A 20,795-nucleotide genomic window follows, 5' to 3' on the forward strand; every position below is an offset into this window, starting at 1 on the left:
GGCCTCTAGGCCTTGCCTCAGGGAGCAAGGGAAGAACACAGCAAAGTCAGAAACATCCTGGGACAGATTGTATCAGGCTGAACAGTGACCACACATCCCAGACACCCAGCCCATGGCAGGCGAGCCAGGCGTATTCCTCTACTATTGCTTAGTCCGTCCCACCATTTGGGTCTTCAAGCCACATCTTCCTCCTGTCGGTAGTACCCAGAAGAGACACAAAACTCCTTGGTTCGTTCAGTCACTAAGTATTTACTGAGCAGCTACAATGGGCCAGGCACAGTGCCAGGGGGCTCAGCAGTGGCCAGAATACTGCCCTCGCCCTTACAGAGTCATTGTCCAGTGGTGGAGAGGGACATGTCACTGGAGACAATGCAGATTAATTAATATGCTGAATGCTACCAAGGACAAGGCCAAGATCAAACGGAGCGGAGGCCTGGGCACCAGACCTTCCCCCAGCCACATCTTTGTAGGGTGGAGTGGAGGGGGCTGACCTGTGGGCTGGGTGCAGGGAGGCAGGCCTTTGGGGTGGAGTGGAAAGGGGAGTGTGGACCGGACGGTGTGGGGAGGGAGGTGTGAAGAGGAGAAGCCTGTCATCCGAAACCCAGAAGACTGGCTGAGAGGTGCTCGATTCACAGAGCTGTCCCCACCCCCGTCTTCCACCAGGGGGTGCTAAAGCTGAGGGCGGGGAGAGAGGAGGAGGTGCAGGAGGTGCGGGGGAGGGTGCCTTTTCTTCCCTCCCTCCCTCCCTCCCTCCCTCCCTCCCTCCCTCCCTCCCTCCCTCCCTCCCTTCCTTCCTTCCTTCCTTCCTTCCTTCCTTCCTTCCTTCCTTCCTTCCTTCCTTCCTTCCTTCCTTCCTTCCTTCCTTCCTTCCTTCCTTCCTTCTTTCCTTCCTTCCTTCCTTCTTTCCTCTTTCTTCCTTCCTTTCTTTTTGAGATGCAGTTTCACTCTTGTTGCCCAGGCTGGGGTGCAGTGGCACGATCACTGCAACTTCTGCGTCCTGGGTTCAAGTGATTCTCCTGCTTCAGCCTCCCAAGTAGCTGGGATTACAAGCAAAAACCACCATGCCCGGCTAATTTTTGTATTTTTAGTAGAGATAAGGTTTCAACTTGTTGGCCAGCCTGGTCTCAAACTCCTGACCTCAGGTGATCTGCCCTCCTTGGCCTCCCAAAGTGCTGGAATTACAAGCGTGAGCTACCGCACCTGGCTGATGGCACCTTATCTTTTGCTGCTGGGATGGATGTTCTGCTCGAGCCCTAAGTCTGCTGACCAGCCCTTGCCCTTGAGAAGGGGAAGAGGTAATGGGGACACAAGGTTGGGGAGATGGCCTCACAGGAGAAGCCCAGCTCCCCATCAAGTTTCCAGAGGCTGGCTGGGCTTGGTGGCCCATGCCTGTAATCCCAGCACTTTGGGAGGCCGAGGCGGGCAGATCACCTGAGGTCAGGAGTTCGAGACCAGCCTGGCCAACACGGTGAAACCCCATTTCTACTAAAAATACAAAAATTACCTGGCCATGCCTGTAATCCCAGCTGCTCAGGAGGATGAGGCAGGATAATCGCTTAAACCTGGGAGGCAGAGGTTGCAGTGAGCCGAGATCGTGCCACTGCACTCCAGCTTGAGCAACAGAGCAAGACTCTGTCTCAAAAAAAAAAAAAAGTTTCCAGAGGTCAGTAAGGTGTCCCAGGCGCTCTAAGCTATTCCCCTGAGGGACTTACCAGGGGATGCTGGAGTAGGAAGTAATGGGCACAGGAGGAATGAGGCTGGGTACCTGGTCTACAGGGTCAAGTGTCCCCTGAGGGGTTTGGAAGGCAGACACTTGCTCTTTCCCCAGGTGTCCACTGGGCTTACTCCCAGACCCATTCAATGGTTGCTCAAATGTTGCCTCCGCAGACAGACCTTCCCTGATCAAACAGTACTCACTAGTCTTTTAGATTCTTACTCTGCCTTATTTTCTTCATTGCACTTAATACCACCTGCCATTACATTTAGTTGACCCATATGAAAGTATTAAATACCAGCATTTTAAATCATTTGTTTATTGAGACAAGGTCTCCCTCTGTTGCCCAGGCTGGAGTGCAGCTCACTGCAGCCTTAACCTCCCAGGCTCAAGCAATCCTCCACCCCAGCCTCCCGAGTAGCTGGGACCACAGGCATGTGCCACCATACTTGGCCAATTTTTATTAGTAGTAGTAGTAGTAGAAACGGGGTTTCAACATGTTGTCCAGGCTGGTCTCAAACTCCTGTTCTCAAGTGATCCTCCCGCCCCAGCCTCCCAAAGTGCTGGGATTACAGCCATGCGCTACCACGCCCAGCCAACAAATAAATGTTGAACGAATGGGTCAATGAATCCTTGGGCTATCTGGCAAAAAACTTAATAGAGGAGTTGGATGTGAGTTGGAGCTGACTCTCACCGAGGGGACCATTTCTGGGGCAGGGACTGGACAGCCAAAGGGCAGGAGCTGGAGTTGGGCAGCTGGAGTACCCGGGCAGAGCTGACACAGTCCACTGGGGAAGGAGCCTCTGGTGAGAAACCTACTGTGTGCCAGGCACTGAATTGGACACTTTTCTAGTCATCTCTTTTAGTCTTCACAACAGTCCTGTGACATGGGTCTTATCACCCACTCTCATTTTACAAATGAGAAAACTGAGGCTTAGAGGAGCTAAGTAACTTGTGTAAGATCACACAGCTTACCACCCCACAGAGCAGCCCACATCTGCAGTCTTTCTTCTGCATCTCCCTGCCTCCTTGCAATTTTGCTTGTTTCATGGAGTTTTGACAGCCCCGAAAGAGCATGGGAATCTCTAGAGCTGGGGCCAGAGCTCCAGGGCTCCCTGGCCTGTCCTACCCCCATAGGACCCCAGATGTGTCATGCTTTTTCATTTCTGTGGCGGTCTCGTGGTGAGGATGTCCGTGCTGGCCCATCCTCATTATGGCGAGGAGGTTCATGCTGGTCCTGCTATTTCGGGCAGAGAGGGTGGCTGCTGTGCTCCTGGGGCAAGATGGGGTCCAGGTGGCCAGGATAGGGGACATGACAGTCTCATAGCTTTGTGGGGCTTTTGTCTCAATCTCTAAGAAACCAGTCATCAATTCCCACACCATGTCTCTGCCTCCAGAGGCTCACAGGCTGACTAGGAAGACAATGCAACAACAGCAGCCACTTCTCAGGCACTAGCTGGGCACCAGGCATTCTAGTTGGCAGTTAAATGTGCAGAGTTAGGAGCCAGATGCCAGATATGAAGATCATATTCACCACTTTCTTAGGTATGTGTGACCTTGGGCAAATTACTTAACCTCTCCGGGCCTCAGTCTCTCCATCTGTACCAGGGGAATAATTATATTGGAATAGACCAGAGCAGCCCTGATATCTGGGAGCTGCCTGGTCCTATCAGCCAGGACTTGGTTACTCAGAGCTGTCCAGCTTGGTGCAATTCGGTCTTGCTGTGCTGAATATAGACAATTTCACAGACATCAGCATCGAACAAGGCCATCCGTGAACAGGGCAGACTAACACAAAAATGAAACTACTCCATAATCATATCTGAACACAGACAAAACATGAATATTGTCAAACCACAGAAATGACCCAAATCCCCCTGTAGAGCTAAGCTGAGTGGAGGCTGCTGGTTTACCAGCTGTAGCTTCAGCCTTGCTCTAGTCTGCTTTCCTTCTAGGCAAGATGTGTTAAGACTCCCAATCACAGTGTTACCTCCATTTCCTGACAGCATCAACCCAGAACAAAACCTCGCTTCCTTAACCCCTTCCCAATCACCTAACACAGCTCCAAACATCAGTAACGCCCCTTCCTGGGGCGCCCCATGACCCCCATGGTGCATGCTCTCCCTTGTTGCAAGGAGTCATCAGCTCAGCTTGTTCCCCCACACGCGTGTTTCTGGTGATCTCTGGTTAGAGGCATTGAAAGTTCCTACCTCATTGGGTTGTTGTGAGGAATATACTTGAAATGACACAATTCTAAGGCTCTTTCAATATGCTTGTCACACTTTAGTATTATCCCCATTTCACAAGGAGGACACTGAAGTTCAGAGAGAGGACCAAACTTTGCCCGAGGTCACACAGGAGGTAATGACAGAGAAGGGATGTACATTCAGGTCTCATTCCAAAGCTGGTTTCCTGAACCCCTGCCTCCATGCTCATAGGGCACAAGCCAACAGGACAACCTTGGGTTGGTGTCTGGGGAGGAGAAGAGCAAAGGGCCCTTGGAACTCAAAAGAAGAGAGCCTCAGGCTGGAGAGGCAGGGTATCGAGGATGACCTGAGTCACCCTCTCCTCCTCCCATCCCTTTCATGACTCCCCCAGCTGGATCCTCCAAGGGCTCCCTCCCAGGCTACCTGGCTGCTGAGTAACACAGGGCCAGTCAGGCCCAGAGTGGGGGTCAGTGTCAGCAGAGTCGGAGGCCTGAGTCACTTCCTGACCCTTGCTCAAGAGCATCTGGAGCCACAGCCAGAGTGGCCACTCGTGCCCTCAGAAGGTCACACCCACTTGGGCCATGAGCATGTCTTTGGTATCCCCACCTTCCCCAACTCTGCCCCGCTCAGGTGTTTAAGACATGCAGCACCGGACGGGTGCGGTGGCTCACGCCTATAATCCCAGCACTTTGGGAGGCCAAGGCGGGTGGATCACAAGGTCAGGAGATCAAGACCATCCTGGCTAACACGGTGAAACCCCGTCTCTACTAAAAATGAAAAAAAAAAAAAAAATTAGCCGGGCATGGTGGTGGGGGCCTGTAGTCCCAGCTACTCGGGAGGCTGAGGCAGGAGAATGGCGGGAACCCGGGAGGCGGAGCTTGCAGTGAGCTGAGATTGCGCCACTGCACTCCAGCCCGGGCGACAGGGCAAGACTCCGTCTCAAAAAAAAAAAAAAAAAAAAAAGACATGCAGCACCATCCTGACCTGGTGCCACATCCTAGCCCCTTTCCTTACTGGATCCTCAAACCAGAAGAAAACCTGAATCTCTGAGCGTACTTACTCTCCTTTGCCTGCGTCCGGCCTAAAATCTGGCTTCCTGGACCTCACCGCAACTTTGGAATCAAGGTACCTTGCACTGGTGCCACCGATCCCAAAGGTCCAAAACTCCTGCAGCACTCCCAGGCAAGCAACCCCATTCCTTAGGCTCCCATGGGATCTCAGGGTCAGAGTAGAGGGTGGAGGGAAAAGGTTGGGGAAAATATCAGATACCCCAGGGCAGGATGGACTAGGGAGACCCAGTTGGATCAGTAGACATGTCCTTATGATGTGGGCAAGGCCATTTCCTTTGAGGAGCATTTCTCTTAACTCTAGGCCACTGCAGAGCCTCACGACCAAGGGCAGGGACTCTACAACCGGGCTCTGCCCTTACCAGCGGTGTTACCTTGGGCAAATTACTTAGCCTCTCTGTACCTCGGGTTTCTCATCTCTAAAATGAGGATAATCATAGTACTGACTCATAGGCCTCTTACCAGGATTAAGTGAGTTATATAAAACACTTAATGACTGGCACATGGCAAACACAAGTGTTTATTAAATGACTTTTTTACATCTAATGGGCTGACTCCTCCATTCATTCTCCACACATTTGCTGATACATTGCCATGTGCCAGAAATGAAAAGACAGATTGCCTGACTGAAATAATGGCGGGCGTTATTGTGTGATGCCGGCACCCCACCCTCACCTCAGAATGGTCTTCCAAGTTGTGCCTGAGGCTGCAGGACTGCCCGGGAGGGTTTGGGGCACAGAGTCTGGGGGCTGCAGACTCCCTAGTGTGGACCCCAGGCTTGCCGTAAGCCCCTAGCAAGTTTCTTTCCTTGTTCAGTACACCTTTTCTCTTTTCCACAAAGTGAAGCAAGTGGTCCCCGCCCCTTCCGCAGCCCCATGCCTGGGCCAGAGAGGGGTGGACAAGTCAGGCTGGGCATCCAGAGCCCTTGCAGCCATTTCCTCCCCCACCTCCCCACCTTGCTCCTCAGAGGCCTTTGTGGTTTGAGCATAGAATCTCCAACAGGCTGCACAGGCCACCAGACAGGTGGCAAGGGCCTTGATTTGTCATTGTCCTCATAGGGCCTTAGGAAGCCCACAGAAACTGTCTTCAAAGCTGCACTTTTGGGCCAGGTGCAGTGGCTCACGCCTGTAATCCAAACACTTTGGGAGGCTGAAGTGGGCAGATCACCTGAGGTCGGGAATTGAAGACCTGCCTGGCCAACATGGTGAGACCTCATCTCTACTAAAAATGCACAAATTAGCCATGAGTGGTGGTGTGTACCTGTAGTCCCAGCTACTCAGGCGGCTGAGGCAAGAGAATTGCTTGAACCCCAGAGGTGGAGGTTGCAGTGAGCTGAGATGGCGCCACTGCACTCCAGTCTGGGTGACAGAGTGAGATTCCATCTCAAAAACAAACAAACAAAAATTCTGCACATTTGAACCTGCATGCATATTTGGCATTATAGAATTAGTGCTGTTAATTTTAGGTTTAAGAATGTATTGTGGGCCAGGCGCAGTGCCTCACACCTGTAATCCCAGCACTTTCGGAGGCCGAGGCGGGTGGATCACGAGGTCAGGAGTTCAAGACCAGCCTGGCCAAGATGGTGAAACCCCATCTCTACTAAAAATACAAAAATTAGCCGGGCGTGGTGGCAGGCACCTGTAATCCTAGCTACTCGGGAGGTGGACGCAGAGAATTCCTTGAACCCGGGAGGCGGAGGTTGCAGTGAACCAAGATCAGGCCACTGCACTCCGACAGACCGAGACTCCGTCTCAAAAAAAAAAAAAAAAGTATTGTGTATATGTAGTTTTTAAAATCCTTACCTTTTAGAGATACAAAAATATTTATGAAGAAAATGATATGACGCCTGGGTTTTGCCTCAAAACGATGGTGGGGGAGGAATGTAGATGAAATAAGATTGATTATGAGTTGCGGTTGCTGAGGAATCGGGGTCACGGGGGTTCATTGACCCTCCTATCAGATGTGGTCCAGAAGCCTCAGATCTGGGAGCTGGCTAGAAATGCAGACTCTCGGCTCCACCCCGGACCTACTGAGTCAGGATCCGTATTTTAATCAAATAAAATGCCCAGGGGATTCCTGAGCACACTCGAGTGTGAGAAGCGCTGGCTTGCTCTGTTCACTTCTTTCCTGCATGTTTGACATTTTCCATAATTAAGAGGTTGTGGGGTTTTGTTTTGCTTTCCTGTGTCTTCACAGTCACGAGGAGCTCTTCCTACGGAGACCAGGGCTGGAGGGAGCTGGGAAGCGCTGCCTCCCGGCTCCTGCCTCCTGCTTGGACCCACTAGCCCCGCCGCTGGCCGGCGCTCGGTCGGGAGGCACCGGGGTCCCGCAGGGCAGCCCTGACCCCGTGCCTGGGCCGCACCTGCAGCCGGGGCTCCGTCGGGCCGGGCGGAAGCGCGGGAGCGCAGGGCTGGGCAGGCCCGGGCGTGGCGGCCCCAGCGCACCTGGGCGAGCCGGCAGGTGGGAGCGTCGCGGCCCGGGGCCCCCGCCCTCGCTCGGGGGAGGAGCGGGCGGCGCGGGGCGGGCGCAGCGGGGGCCGGGGCGCTGGGAGCCCGTTGGGCCGCGAACGCAGCCGCCACGCCGGGGCCGCCGACATCGGGTGCCCGGGATGAGCCTCATCCGGAAAAAGGGATTCTACAAGCAGGACGTCAACAAGACCGCCTGGGAGCTGCCCAAGACCTACGTGTCCCCGACGCACGTCGGCAGCGGGGCCTATGGCGCGGTGTGGTGAGACCCCCGGGCCGCTGGAGGGCGAGGGGGGGGGCGCGGGGGGCGGCGGGGCTGGCGCAGTGCGCTCCCCTTTCCTCCCAGCCCGCCCTGGGCTGGCCCCTCGCCAGCGCCACCTTGACCGCGGACCTCAAGGCGCAGCGCCCTCCCCGGGGCCACTCAGCCGCCATCTCCCTTTTCTCACCGGGTGGCTGAGTGCGGTCTCTGTGGGTCGAATTGGGACTGGGCCTGGTTCTCCAGGACTATGCCCTTGCAAGATCCCGGAGTTCATCGGGCAGATCCTCACTGTTACAGACAAGTACACCGAGGCCCCAAGAGGGGGAGGTGGCTCGCCAAGTTGCAGAGAGAGTGAGACTCCTTCCCTGCTGTGGATCCCGTCGCAATGAGACGATTGCTACCCCTGGCGCTGTGCCCCTCTCTCAGCTCCTGCCTGACTTCCCACTCCCTGCCCTGCGTCCCGGGGCTCCCCCATATTCTAGGTGGTGGGCATCGTCCCCTCTCAGCCCAGCTGCCCAGTGGGAGGGGTCAGGGCGATCTGGGAGATACGGCCCAGGAGGAGAGCCTCGCCTGCTGACCTGCCTGTGCCCCACAGCTCGGCCATCGACAAGCGGTCAGGGGAGAAGGTGGCCATCAAGAAGCTGAGCCGGCCCTTTCAGTCCGAGATCTTCGCCAAGCGCGCCTACCGGGAGCTGCTGCTGATGAAGCACATGCAGCATGAGAACGTAGGCGGTGGCTGCCCCGGGGAATGGGGCGGGGGCTGCCCTGGGGAGTCAGGGGCAGGCGCAGGCGGGGCCTCCGGTGTGGAGAGCTCGGGACAGTCTCCTCCCTGCTCCCCGATGGTGCCTCTCACCTCACTGTTGAAAGGAGGGGGTACTGGGACCTGCCCTGCCCACTTTCCAGGAAGGGGTCAAAGGGTATTTTTGGCAGGACACACTTTGTGAGGTACAGACTGTCTCATCCTACAGAGGAAATTGGCACAGGGGAACTTTGTAATTGGTTCCATGTCTGAGAACTTGTGGCTAGCTGGGACTAGAATCCTAGTTAGTGTTGTGTCCACGTGACCCTGATAACAACAATATACACATATTGAGCACTTCCTGTGTTCTAAGAGCTCTGCATACACTAACTTATCTGGTCCTAATGATATATGAGTTCTATTGCCCCGTGTCACAGACAGGGAAACTAAAGCACAGCAAGTCTCACAGGTTAGATGGTTAGTCAGTAGCAGAGCTGGGGTTTCAATCTGGGCAGCGAGGCTCAGGGTCTAAGCACATGACCATCAGATTGGCTTGTCTGATAGAAGCAGCCAGGAAAACCAGGGGCCCAGCTCAGCTGGCAGGCAGGCTTTGCTGCAGGATACCTAGATTGGAGGGCAGACATTTCAAAGAATCATTTCAAAATGTTATGCACATTTTAAGCCCATCCTTCTCCAGCAAACCCCTCCCCTATTCCTCCAGCCAGGGTGATCTTGCCCTTGGCTCTGAACCAGCCCTGTGGCAGGCAAGGATGGATGTGGCTGGAGACCCAAGGTCGGGGCAGGGCATTTGCTGGCTGGAAAGCTCCTTCCCTGTTCCCTCCTTTTTCCCTTCCGCCCTCCCCTTATGCTTTCCTGCTGCCTGTGTGAGTTGAGAGTGGGTTTGCATTGCTTGCCCTGAACACCAGACTTGAAAGTAATGAGCACACCTCATTCTTCTCCCCACCTTCCCTTCTCCTCAGCCTGACTCTCTGTCATGATTTATTGCAAACTCCCACCAAATCCAGGGGATTCCTCTAGGCCTCTGCCCTTTTTACTGCTTCCAAGAAGGTTGGAGACATGCCTCCTGCTGCCTGTGGTGTATTAGGAAAGGGTGGATGGCCCTGTGCATGGCCAGGGCCCAGGAGGAGGTGGGAGGAGAAGGAAATATCTGTCTAGCCCTCACAGGTGACTTTTTTCCCAGGTCATTGGGCTCCTGGATGTCTTCACCCCAGCCTCCTCCCTGCGCAACTTCCATGACTTGTGAGTCGGGCTGCACTGGGTTCTGGGGCATTTGCAGGCCTTACTTGCTGCCGGAGAGCAAGGTGGGGAGGGTCCAGGGTTTCTGTTCTGGGTGTGGTGGGGAGAAACTCCTTCCCTGGCAGTCCAGTGCCTTTGCCTGTCAAGGGTGATTCTCTCTGGAAAGATGCTTTTGGCCAAAGGCAGGCAGGAAGAGGCAGGAAGGACTCTGTGGGGTGCTTGCCTGGCAGGGGGAGGTCTGCACAGCTGCTTTGTTTTTTACCCAGTTTTAACACCATGAAGACACATCTGCCAGTCCTCACAGGGTTAGCACCAGCTCACCTTTCCTGGGGACACAGATGTGAGTCTGGACCTTGGAACTCTTTCTAGCACGAAGCAAGGATTAAGAAGCCTTGGCTGCCTCTGGCTGATGGGGGTGTTTCATAGAATGGCAGAGAACCAGAACATTTAGTTGCAAAATGTATAGCTTTGCCCGTGCAGTGTCTGAATGAGACTGGACTATGTGGACAAGATGGAGAAGTCAGTGTGGTGTGTAGAGGCCAGCAGCTGGCTTGGTCAAGCTGAATCTGGATTGATCCTACAGGCAGCCTCAAGACCTGGGGATTTGAGCAGGGAGGTGATCTGTTCAGATGGGATTTGGGGGATGCACTCTGGCAGCACCAAGAAAGGAGTAGGAAGCAGCTCTGGGGCAGAGGGGAGAGCCTGAAGGTCAGTGTTAGTGATCTAAAGTAGAGGTGATGGGATGCCAAGAGCAGACTTGAGGCCGCATTTGGGAGGCAGGGCCAACACAATGTTCCGTCTGTTGGGGTGCAGTGGCTAAGTGAGGTGGCAGAGGTAGGGGGATGTGCAGGTTCTGCTTGGAATACAAGGTGGAGGAAGAGCAGATCTTGGGGGAAAGATAATGAACTCCATTTTGGACACTTTACTTTTAAAGAGACTGTGAACATTCCAATGTTTAATCACAGTTGCAAATAAATATGAACCTCAGCAGAGGAAAGTCTGGGCTAGGGATGTGGATTTGTGCTGGAATAATCACCGATGGATTATAGCTGACACCTGGGAACAGATAGTTATAGAATGCGGTAAGATAGTATTGATTCAGATATCAACATGAAAGAGAAGATCCGAGAGGATAAGCAGATGGAAGAAGCTGAGAGGGCCTGATCGGAGGCAGAGGAGAGTCAGCAAAGAATTGAGAGGGAGTTTCTTTCTTTTTTTCTTTTTTTTGAGATGGAGTCTAGGGCTCTGTTGCCCAGGCTGGAGTGCAGTGGCGTGATCTCGGCTCACTGTAAGCTCTGCCTCTCAGGTTCATGCCATTCTCCTGCCTCAGCCTCCCGAGTAGCTGGGACTATGAGTAGCTGGGACTACAGGCACCTGCCACCACGCCCGGCTAATTTTTTGTATTTTTAGTAGAGATGGGGTTTCACCGTGTTAGCCAGGATGGTCTTGATCTCCTGACCTTGTGATCCTCCTGCCTCGGCCTCCCAAAGTGCTGGGATTACAGGCGTGAGGCACCGCGCCCGGCCAGGAGTTTCAGACTTGGTGAAAAGTTAGGTCAGAAGAAAAGGGAGTCATGGTGTGTTTGTTGGGTGTTCACTGGTGATCTTGAGCTGAGCAGTCTGGCAGTAGGAGGGAAGCAGAAACCAGGTTATCTCAAGACTGGGAGTTAAGGCAGTGGAATCCAGGAATGTGGACCGCCCTTTCTAGAAGTTTGGTGGTGAGAGAGGGAGAAGGGGTGGTCAGTTGAAGGCGCAAAATCAAGGGAATGTGGTTCTAGCACAGAGAGGCTTCAGGAAGATTGTCGCCAAGATGAAAAAAACCAGTGCCCGAGTGGAGGGGAAAGACAGGAGGGGACTGGGCATGGAGAGGGCCCCGAGGGAGGTGTGTGGTCAGGCAGGAGAGGGCTGCCAAAATCCAGAGTCTCCTGGAGATGCCTCCAGCATGTCCTTTCAAAAATATATATATATTTTATAATTTTTAAGGTAATATTTATTTACAAATTTTTAAAAATTATATTCTAGAGATAGGGCTGTGTTGCCCAGACTGGAGTGCAGTAGCACAAACACAGTTCAACCTGTAGGCTCAAGCCATCCTCCCGCCTCAGACCCCCAAGTAGGTGGGACTACAGATGCATGCCACCATGTCCAGCTTTTTGTTTTGTTTTTAAATTTTTATAGAGATGGTGTCTCACTATGTTACTCATCCTGATCTCGAAATCCTGACCTCAAGTGATCCTCCCACCTCAGCCTCTTGAGTAGCTGAGACTAAAGGTGCATGCCACCACACCTGGCTATTTTTTTTTTTTTTTTCCTGAAAGATGGAGTCCAGGCCAGGCGCGGTGGCTCACGCCTGTAATCCCAGCACTTTGGGAAGCCAAGGCAGGCAGATCACCTGAGGTCAGGAGTTTGAGACCAGCCTGTCCAACATGACAAAACCTCGTCTCTACTAAGAATACAAAAATTAGCTGGGCATTCTGGCACGCACCTGTAGTTGTAGCTACTCAGGGAAGCTGAGACAGGAGAATCGCTTGAACCTGGGAGGCGGAGGTTGCAGTGAGCCGAGATTGCACCACTGCACTCTAGCCTGGGCGACAGAGCGAGACTCCATCAGAAAGAAAGAGAGAGAGAGGGAGCGAGGGAGGGAGGGAAGAAGGAAGGAAGGGAGGGAGGGAGGGAGGGAGGGAGGAAGGAAGGAAGGAAGGAAGGAAGGAAGGAAGGAAGGAAGGAAGGAAGGAAGGAAGGAAGGAAGGAAGGAAGGAAGGGAGGGAGGGAGGGAAAAGATGGGGTCCCTATGTTGCTCAGGCTGGTCTCAAACTCTTCGCCTCAAGCGATTGTCCAGCCTCCGTCTCCCAAAGCACTGGGATTGGAGGTATGAGCTATGCCCCCTGGCCTATTTTATAATTTTTATTATTTTTTGTCTTTGTCCTGGACTTTGCTGTTGCTACAACAGTTACATTTTGCTGGCCTTATCCTGTTGTGCAATTCCCTAAGAGGCTGCAGTAGCCTCCCCATGTCCCCCTTCCACCCTCCTGGAAACTGTTGTATTGTTTCCTTCTTGGAAAGGTGGACATATTATTTGTGGAGCCATCTCAGCTGGGCATGACCCTCTGAGGGATAAAATATTTGGACAGAAGCCAAAGGAAATACTGGCAGATGTTTCTAACTCCTAGCTGTGGCTTTCCCTGGGGTGTGGAGGAGGGCAAGGAGAGAGTACCTTTGAAGAGTGGGAACACAGTTCCATGTGGCTTTCCTGAGCACGCTCCGACTGCAGCGCTTACTCTGAGCTCTGCCAGCTGGGCGGCCTGCCACAGGAAGGCTGGGAGCCAGGAGCCCAGAGGCCTGTGTGGTGATCTGGCTGGCTGAGGTGGGGTTGGTTTTTGCACACTGGAGGGTGTCTCTATGACCCCTGTTCTGCCCTGAGGCCCCTCCTCTGAGCACAGACCTGGGGCTGGGTGGGACCCAGCACTGTCCCAAGAAGCCCTCATGCCTTCCAGCTACCTGGTGATGCCCTTCATGCAGACGGATCTGCAGAAGATCATGGGGATGGAGTTCAGTGAGGAGAAGATCCAGTACCTGGTGTATCAGATGCTCAAAGGCCTTAAGGTGGGTGGGGAGTTGGAGGGTGGCAGAAGGGGTGCCTTGCTGTCGAGACCTGAGGTTTGGGGGAGGCTGGAGGGAGCACACTGTTACAGGTCGGAGGAGGTTTCTGAGCCAGCCTGAAGTGCCTGGTGTGGAAACTGGGCCATGGACTCACCCTTCTCTCTCCCACACACAGTACATCCACTCGGCTGGGGTCGTGCACAGGGTGAGTGCTTTCTCTGCCATGGTCTTCAGAGGCCCCTGTCCCATCCCTGGGTGTGGGGTTCTTTGGTAATCAAGGAATGGGAAAGGTGGAGGGAGAGGACACTTCCCAGAAGCCCAGAATGTGGAGTTTTCAGACCCAGCCACGGCCCAGGAAGGCCTGCTCCACAGAGTCGCTGTGTCCCAGGGGACTTCATGGGGAATTGCTGCGGACAAAGTGAGCCCTGAGCTGAGTGTTTTAGGCTTCAAGAATCAGGAACATTTTAGAGCTGGATGGGCCCCGAGAGAACACCTAGTCCCACCCTCATTTTACACATGAGGAAACTGAGGCCCAGAAGGGGAAGGGGCCTGGCTGAGGTCACACCCCTGGGTGGTGGTGGAGCTAGGACAAGCTCCATCTCTGCCTCAGCCTAGCATGCACTCCCTGTCCTCTCCCCAGGACCTGAAGCCAGGCAACCTAGCTGTGAACGAGGACTGTGAACTGAAGGTGAGTGGGCTGCAGGCTCAGCCCAGAGGCGGGATGGGCCCTCCCCCAGGGAAGCCCCTGGAAGCCGCTCCCAGAGCCTCCTCCTCTCAGCAAGTTCCTTTTCCATTTATCCCGAGCCATAGATCCTGGATTTTGGGCTGGCGCGGCATGCAGATGCCGAGATGACTGGCTACGTGGTGACCCGCTGGTACCGGGCCCCCGAGGTGATCCTCAGCTGGATGCACTACAACCAGACAGGTCAGTGGTCAGCGCCTGAGAGGGCAGTCCTGGGGCCATCTGGTCACTCGGTGCTGATTGACTGCCAGGCCCCAGTCAGACAGTCCAGGTGACACTCCCCCTCCCTCTGCAGTGGACATCTGGTCTGTGGGCTGTATCATGGCAGAGATGCTGACAGGGAAAACTCTGTTCAAGGGGAAAGATTGTATCCTTTGCTGGAAAAGCCAAATTCCATCTAGGGATTCCTTCCTTCAACAGACACTTTACTTAAACAACTGTCTTTTTTTTCTTAATGTGAGAGTGATGTATACTCCCTGTAAAACAATTTGTAAATGCAGATAAGGCTGGATGCGGTGGTTCACGCCTGTAATCCCAGCACTTTGGGAGGCCAAGGTGGGAGGATCATTTGAGCCCAGGAGTTTGAGACCGGAGGTGGCAATAGGGTGAGACCCCATCTCTAAAAAATTTTTTAACATTAGCCAGACATGGGCCGGGTGCGGTGGCTCACGCCTGTAATCTCAGCACTTTGGGAGGCCAAGGCGGGCAGATCATCTGAGGTTAGGAGTTCAAGACCAGCCTGGCCAACGTGGTCAAATCCCAGCTACTCGGGAGGCCGAGGCAGGAGAATTGCTTGAATCCAGGAGGTGGAGGTTGCAGTGAGCCCAGATTATGCCACTGCACTCCAGCCTGGGTGACAGAGTAGACCCTGTCTCAAAAAAAAAAAAAAAAATATATATATATATATAGATAGATAGATAGATAGATAGATAGATAGATAAGCAAAATGATGAAAAATGGGTCACCTATAATTCTACCACCACGTGGAAAATACATTTTGGCACCGCACACATTAACTGAGTGACTGTGTGTGCAGGACAGGCCTTTGGTGAGAAGATGAGGAAACAGAAAAGAGTGACTTGGATGAAGGCTGAGAAGTCCACATGTATTTGTCCAGTAGGGAACCCCCTCAGCCTGGCATGTTGGAAAGCTCTCCAGAGCCCTGAGCCCTGAAGAATGAGCCTCTCCTGAGAGCAGGAGGTGGTTAGGCAGGGCTGGAGCCTGGACAATCAGTTGCCACGGTGCCCAGGTGAAGTGATGGTGGGGTCGTGGGAAGGGCAGTCTCAGACCCACCAGGAGAGCAAGGCTAAGCCTTAACCTGCCACCAAGACCTGGACCAGCTGACCCAGATCCTGAAAGTGACCGGGGTGCCAGGCACGGAGTTTGTGCAGAAGCTGAACGACAAAGCGGTGGGTGGTAAATGGGACCTAGCCTGGCCTGGGAGTGTGCTTGACTGACTGGGCCCAGTGGGCTGGAGGCTCACCCGCACCTTCCCGCAGCATCCTCCTACCCTGGCAAGCGCTCTTGTCTTCACCTCACCGTGGACCCGGACCTGAGCCTTCAGCCCTGCTCTGAGGCTTTTCTGAAATCCCTGCTCTACATGCTGAGGCCAGAGCCCTAAGGGGTTTGATGCTTTTCTGTCTTCCAGGCCAAATCCTACATCCAGTCCCTGCCACAGACCCCCAAGAAGGATTTCACTCAGCTCTTCCCGCGGGCCAGCCCCCAGGGTGAGTCTCATAGCTCGCTCCCCAGGGGCCTCTCAGTGCATCCCCAAGGGCGGGCTCTCCCGCCCCGGTGTGAGGCTCATGGCTCTGCCCCTGCAGCCGTGGACCTGCTGGAGAAGATGCTGGAGCTAGATGTGGACAAGCGCCTGACAGCCGCGCAGGCCCTCACCCATCCCTTCTTTGAACCCTTCCGGGACCCTGAGGAAGAGACGGAGGCCCAACAGCCATTTGATGATTCCTTAGAACACGAGAAACTCACAGTGGATGAATGGAAGCGTAAGAGCTGGGGCCTCGGGCTTCCTCGCCTCCACCTGCAGCCTCTCTTCCTTGCTTCCTCCATCTTTATGCCTGGCCTCTGCCAGCCCTACCTGCCACCTAAGGCTCCTGCCCCCTCCTTCTTGGTGGGCATTGTCTCCTAGGTGCTTCTTTCTCCTTGAGCTGACTTCGCCCTCCATGCTCTCTCTGAAGGGAGGTGGACTTTCTCGCCTCAGCACCTCCTTACCCACCTTAAACCATGCTGCCTTTCTCAGAGCACATCTACAAGGAGATTGTGAACTTCAGCCCCATTGCCCGGAAGGACTCGCGGCGCCGGAGTGGCATGAAACTGTAGGGACTCATCTCACATGGCACCGCTGGCCAGACACTGCCCAAGGACCAGTATTTATTTGTCACTACCAAACTCAGCCCTTCTTGGAATACAGCCTTTCAAGCAGAGGACAGAAGGGTCCTTCTCCTTATGTGGGGAATGGGCCTAGTAGATGCAGAGTTCAAAGATGTTGGTTGGGAGAAACTAGCTCTGATCCTAATGGGCCATGTTAAACTGCCCATCTGGAGAACTGCCTGCAGGTGGGGACCTTTCCTTCCCACTGGAGTGGGGCTGAGAGGGCGCTGAGCCAGGCCAGGGGCCTATGGCAGTGATGCTGCATTGGTTTCCTAGGGATGCTCTAACGAATTACCACAAATTGAGTAGCTTGAAACAGCAGAACTTGATTCCCTCACAGTTCTGGAGGCTGGAAATCTGGGATGGAGGTGTTGGCAGGGCTGTGGTCCCTTTGAAGGCTCTGGGTAAGAATCCTTCCTTGGTTCTTTTTAGCTCGTGGTGGCAGTGGGCAGTCCGTGGCATTCCCCGGCTTAGTGCTGCATCACTCCAGTCTCTGTCTTTTCCGTTCTCTCCTCTTTTAACAACAGTCATTGGATTTAGGGCCCACCCTAATCCTGTATGATCTTATCTTGATCCTTATTAATTACACCTGCAAATACTCTATTTCCAAATAAAGTCATATTCTTAGGTTCCAGGTGAACATGAATTCCAGGGGGAAATGATTCAACTCACTACAGATAGCTGGGAGGGAGGGGCCCCTTCCTGGGCCCTGTGCTGAGGCCTTGTGCTCTGTGAAGGAACCAAATGTGTTTGGCTGCTAAATTAAGGGAGTTGCGGAGAGAGCTGCAGCTGGTGCGATTGCATTCAGGTTATTTTGGGTGAGTGATAAGCAATCAAGATATGAAACAACAGCAGGCTTGGAGACTGCGAGCTGCACAGGCAGAAATGGGCTCTTGCTTGGCTTGATGGCAAACCGTTCTGCTCCCTTTGGGAGATGGCACAGCTCTCCAGAGCTTTGACCTGACAGTGGCTAGAACCTCTGTTTTTATCTGAGAAACGAATTTCCATGTGCACAAGCTATCAGGGGCACAGTGGGTCTCAAATTTCCTTGTGCACCAGGGGAATTGTTAAAATGCAGATTCCTGGGCCCCATCCCAGGGCTTGTGACTCAGCAGGTCTGGAGTTGAGACCTTAGAATGTGCATTTGAATGAGGACCTCTCGCCCTGACCCAAGCCTAGTGATTCTGATGGATATCAGACATTTAGTGGATTTCAGTCATACTTGATTTGTTGGGAGGCCTAAATCAACCTACAGCAGAAGACTGGGGGGCTTCAGATGGAGCTTCACACTCATCTTACAGGTGTTAAAACTGAGGCTCAGACAACTTTTTGTTTGTTTGCTTGTTTGAGACAGGGTCTGGCTCTGTCACCCAGGCTGGAGTGCAGTGGCACAATTACAGCTTACTGCAACCTCAACCTCTTGGGCTCAAGCCATCCTCCCACCTCAGCTTCCTAAGTAGCTGGGACTACAGGTATATGCCACCCAGGTGCACCAGGACTACAGGTGGCTAATTAAAACATTTTTTTCTTTTTTGTATAGGCAGGGTTTCTCTATGTTGCCCAGGCTGGTCTTGAACTTCTGGATTCAAGTGATCCTCCCATTTTGGCCTCCCAAAGTGCTGGGATTATAGGCATGAGCCACCCTGCAAGCCCAGACAGCATTTTTTTTTTTTTTTGAGAGGGAGTCTCGCTCTGTCGCCCAGGCTGGGGTGCAGTGGCCGGATCTCAGCTCACTGCAAGCTCCGCCTCCCGGGTTTACGCCATTCTCCTGCCTCAGCCTCCCGAGTAGCTGGGACTATAGGCGCCCGCCACCTCGCCCGGCTAGTTGTTTTTTGTATTTTTTAGTAGAGATGGGGTTTCACCTTGTTAGCCAGGATGGTCTCGATCTCCTGACCTTGTGATCCGCCCGTCTCGGCCTCCCAAAGTGCTGGGATTACAGGCTTGAGCCACCGCACCCGGCCCAGACAGCATTTTTAAGGCCTTGAAACTCTTCTGTATGATACTGTAATGGTGGATACATATTGTGCATTTGTTACAATCTGTAGGACTGGATAACACAGAGTGAACCCTCAAGTAAACTATGGACTTCAGTTAATAATAATGTATCAGTATTGGTTCATAAATTGTAACAATTGTGCCACACTAATGCAAGATGTTACTCATCAGGAAAACTGGGGAGAGAGGCGGGAAGTACATGGGAACCTCTGTACTTTCTGCCAACCTAAAACTGCTCTAAAAAATAAACAACAGGGCCAGGGGCAGTAGCTCACGCCTGTACTCCCAGCACTTTGGGAGGCTGAGGCGGGCGGATCACTTGAGGTCATGAGTTCAAGACCAGCCTGGCCAACATGGTGAAACCCCATCTCTACTAAAAATACAAAAATTAGCTGGGTGTAGTGGTGCATGCCTGTAATCCCAGCTACTCGGGAGGCTGAGGCAGAATTGCTTGAACCTGGGAGGTGGAGGTTGCAGTGAGCTGAGATTGCACCACTGCACTCCAGCCTGGGTGACAGAGTGAGACTCCATCTCAAAACACAAAAAACAAATACCCTGAGGCCACAGAGACATTAGGTCAGATACCCACAGCTGGGAAGTGGTGGAGTCAGGATTGGAACCCAAGTAGGCTTGACCACTGCGCCCAGCTTGAATTCAGGGTTGCCCAGCCTTCTGTCTTCTCGCCGGTCTCTCTGAGACCCTTACTGCTGACTGTGTCCATGGTCTCTGTTTTCTCTCCCACAGAAAGGCCCTGCTGTCAAGGAGTTGGGGAGTCCTTGACTGGGACTGGCTAGTCTTGCCACAGCCCTGGCCTCGCTGGTTACTAAACTGCCCCAGGTTCCCTGAGTCTAGATCCCTCTAAGTCTCCTTCTGAGAGTCCTCACTGCCCCAAGGAAAAAGTCCAGCCTTCTTGGCCTGGCATTCAAAACCTCTTGTGTTTTGAATCTCATCAGCTCCCACTGCCTCCCCTGGTCCTTATGTCAGTGTGAGACACCAGTCCTGGGAGCCACCATAAGGTTCATTCTGCATCATTCACAGGTTAAAAGTCCTGACAAGTGCTGCAGTACACAGAACTGTTCAACTCATTTAATCCAGAACTTCCCAAATTTACTTAACCGCAGGACCCGTTTTCTCCCAACAGCATGACACTCATAGCCTTTTTCTGCCCAGTGCAGCCCAGTGCACAGGTCCCGATACTGCCTCTCCCCAAGTAGGCTTGGCCTTCTTTTAGTGCCCGTGGGTGGAAGGCCCTCCATTCTCCTCTCCATTCTCTTTGGCCTTCAAGGCTTTGCCTTAGGCCTCCCTCCAGGCAGCTGTGGTCCATCATCCCCCCTGGGCTGCAGGCCCCCTCTGTGGGCAGCATTTACAGTGTGTGGTTTGGCCTCCCCTTCCCGTTGCCCACTGTAAGCAAATATCTGTGTGTGAATGAATGAATGATGACTGAATGATGTCCCCAGGGGCCTGTCGGTCACTTCTTTGCCCCGACCAGGCCAATGTCATATGGAAGGTGGCAGAGAGCACAGCAGGAAGCAGAAGTGGGCGACCCTGGGCTGTACCTTTGAGAATCTCTATTCTCTCAGACTCCCAGACCGCACTCCTCCCCATCATCCTTTGCTGTCCCCCTAGGCTGTCCCCACTCCGGAATTAAACCTCAGCCCCCTCCCACAGAATTTTCTCAAACCTGTGAAGTTTCTACAAAAGGTGGTGGAATGCTCAGCAGCGCAAGGTGGGGGGTGGAGGGGGTGGAGGGGGTGGGGGCTCCATGGGTTTGGGTCTTGCCCAGTGGGCACATGGCCTGTGTGATAGGAAACAAGTCCATTCTCCTGCTGTCTGCGGGCAGAGGAGCTGGCGGGGTGGGGGAGGGGGAGATTTGAGCTCAGGTACTCTTGGTGGATGGGCTTCGTTCTGTGGCTGATGGGGTGGCTTAAAAGATCTTAACAGAGAGATCAGGAAGCCAGACTGCAAGGTGGGGGGCATTTCCTAACAGCAAGTGTGCCCTCCATTCCCTCTTTTGAGGAACAAAGAGTATCTTTGCTGGGGCCTGAGTCATCCATGAGAACAGAGAGCAGCGGTGTCCCAGGGCAGGGCTTGCCTGGTGTGGATTGGGGTGGTGCTGCTCCCAGTGAGGGGCAGCACAAGGGGAGACAGAAATGGAGGAACAGCCCCCGTAAGGGCAAGCCCAGTATACACCAGTGCCCAGAACTACCTGATGGAGGAACAGCTCCCTAAGGGCGAGCCCAGTGTGCACAGGTGCCCCGAGCTGCCTGCATGAGGCTGGAGGCTAGTTTGGATGAGGGCATGGCTCAACTTTCACTTGGCACATTGAAATAGCTTTTGCTGTCTGCTAGGGTGTGGAAAACTGTTTT

General features: G+C 53.5%; 1 protein-coding gene across 1 annotated transcript; it reads left to right on the top strand.

Annotated features, from left to right (window-relative positions):
* Positions 1-6,750: 6,750 nt before the first annotated feature.
* MAPK13 (mitogen-activated protein kinase 13) lies at positions 6,751-17,064 on the top strand. The gene is made up of 12 exons (XM_050787778.1): positions 6,751-7,715; positions 8,308-8,437; positions 9,653-9,711; positions 13,202-13,310; positions 13,483-13,512; positions 13,948-13,995; positions 14,118-14,232; positions 14,345-14,416; positions 15,379-15,458; positions 15,698-15,776; positions 15,873-16,049; positions 16,304-17,064. Exons 1-12 carry the CDS (start codon positions 7,597-7,599, stop codon positions 16,381-16,383), a joined length of 1,098 nt encoding a protein of 365 aa, XP_050643735.1. The 5' UTR covers positions 6,751-7,596; the 3' UTR covers positions 16,384-17,064.
* The last annotated feature ends 3,731 nt before the right edge of the window (positions 17,065-20,795 follow it).

Source organism: Macaca thibetana, chromosome 4 (genome assembly GCF_024542745.1).
Source record: "Macaca thibetana thibetana isolate TM-01 chromosome 4, ASM2454274v1, whole genome shotgun sequence".
Lineage (NCBI taxonomy): Eukaryota > Metazoa > Chordata > Mammalia > Primates > Cercopithecidae > Macaca > Macaca thibetana.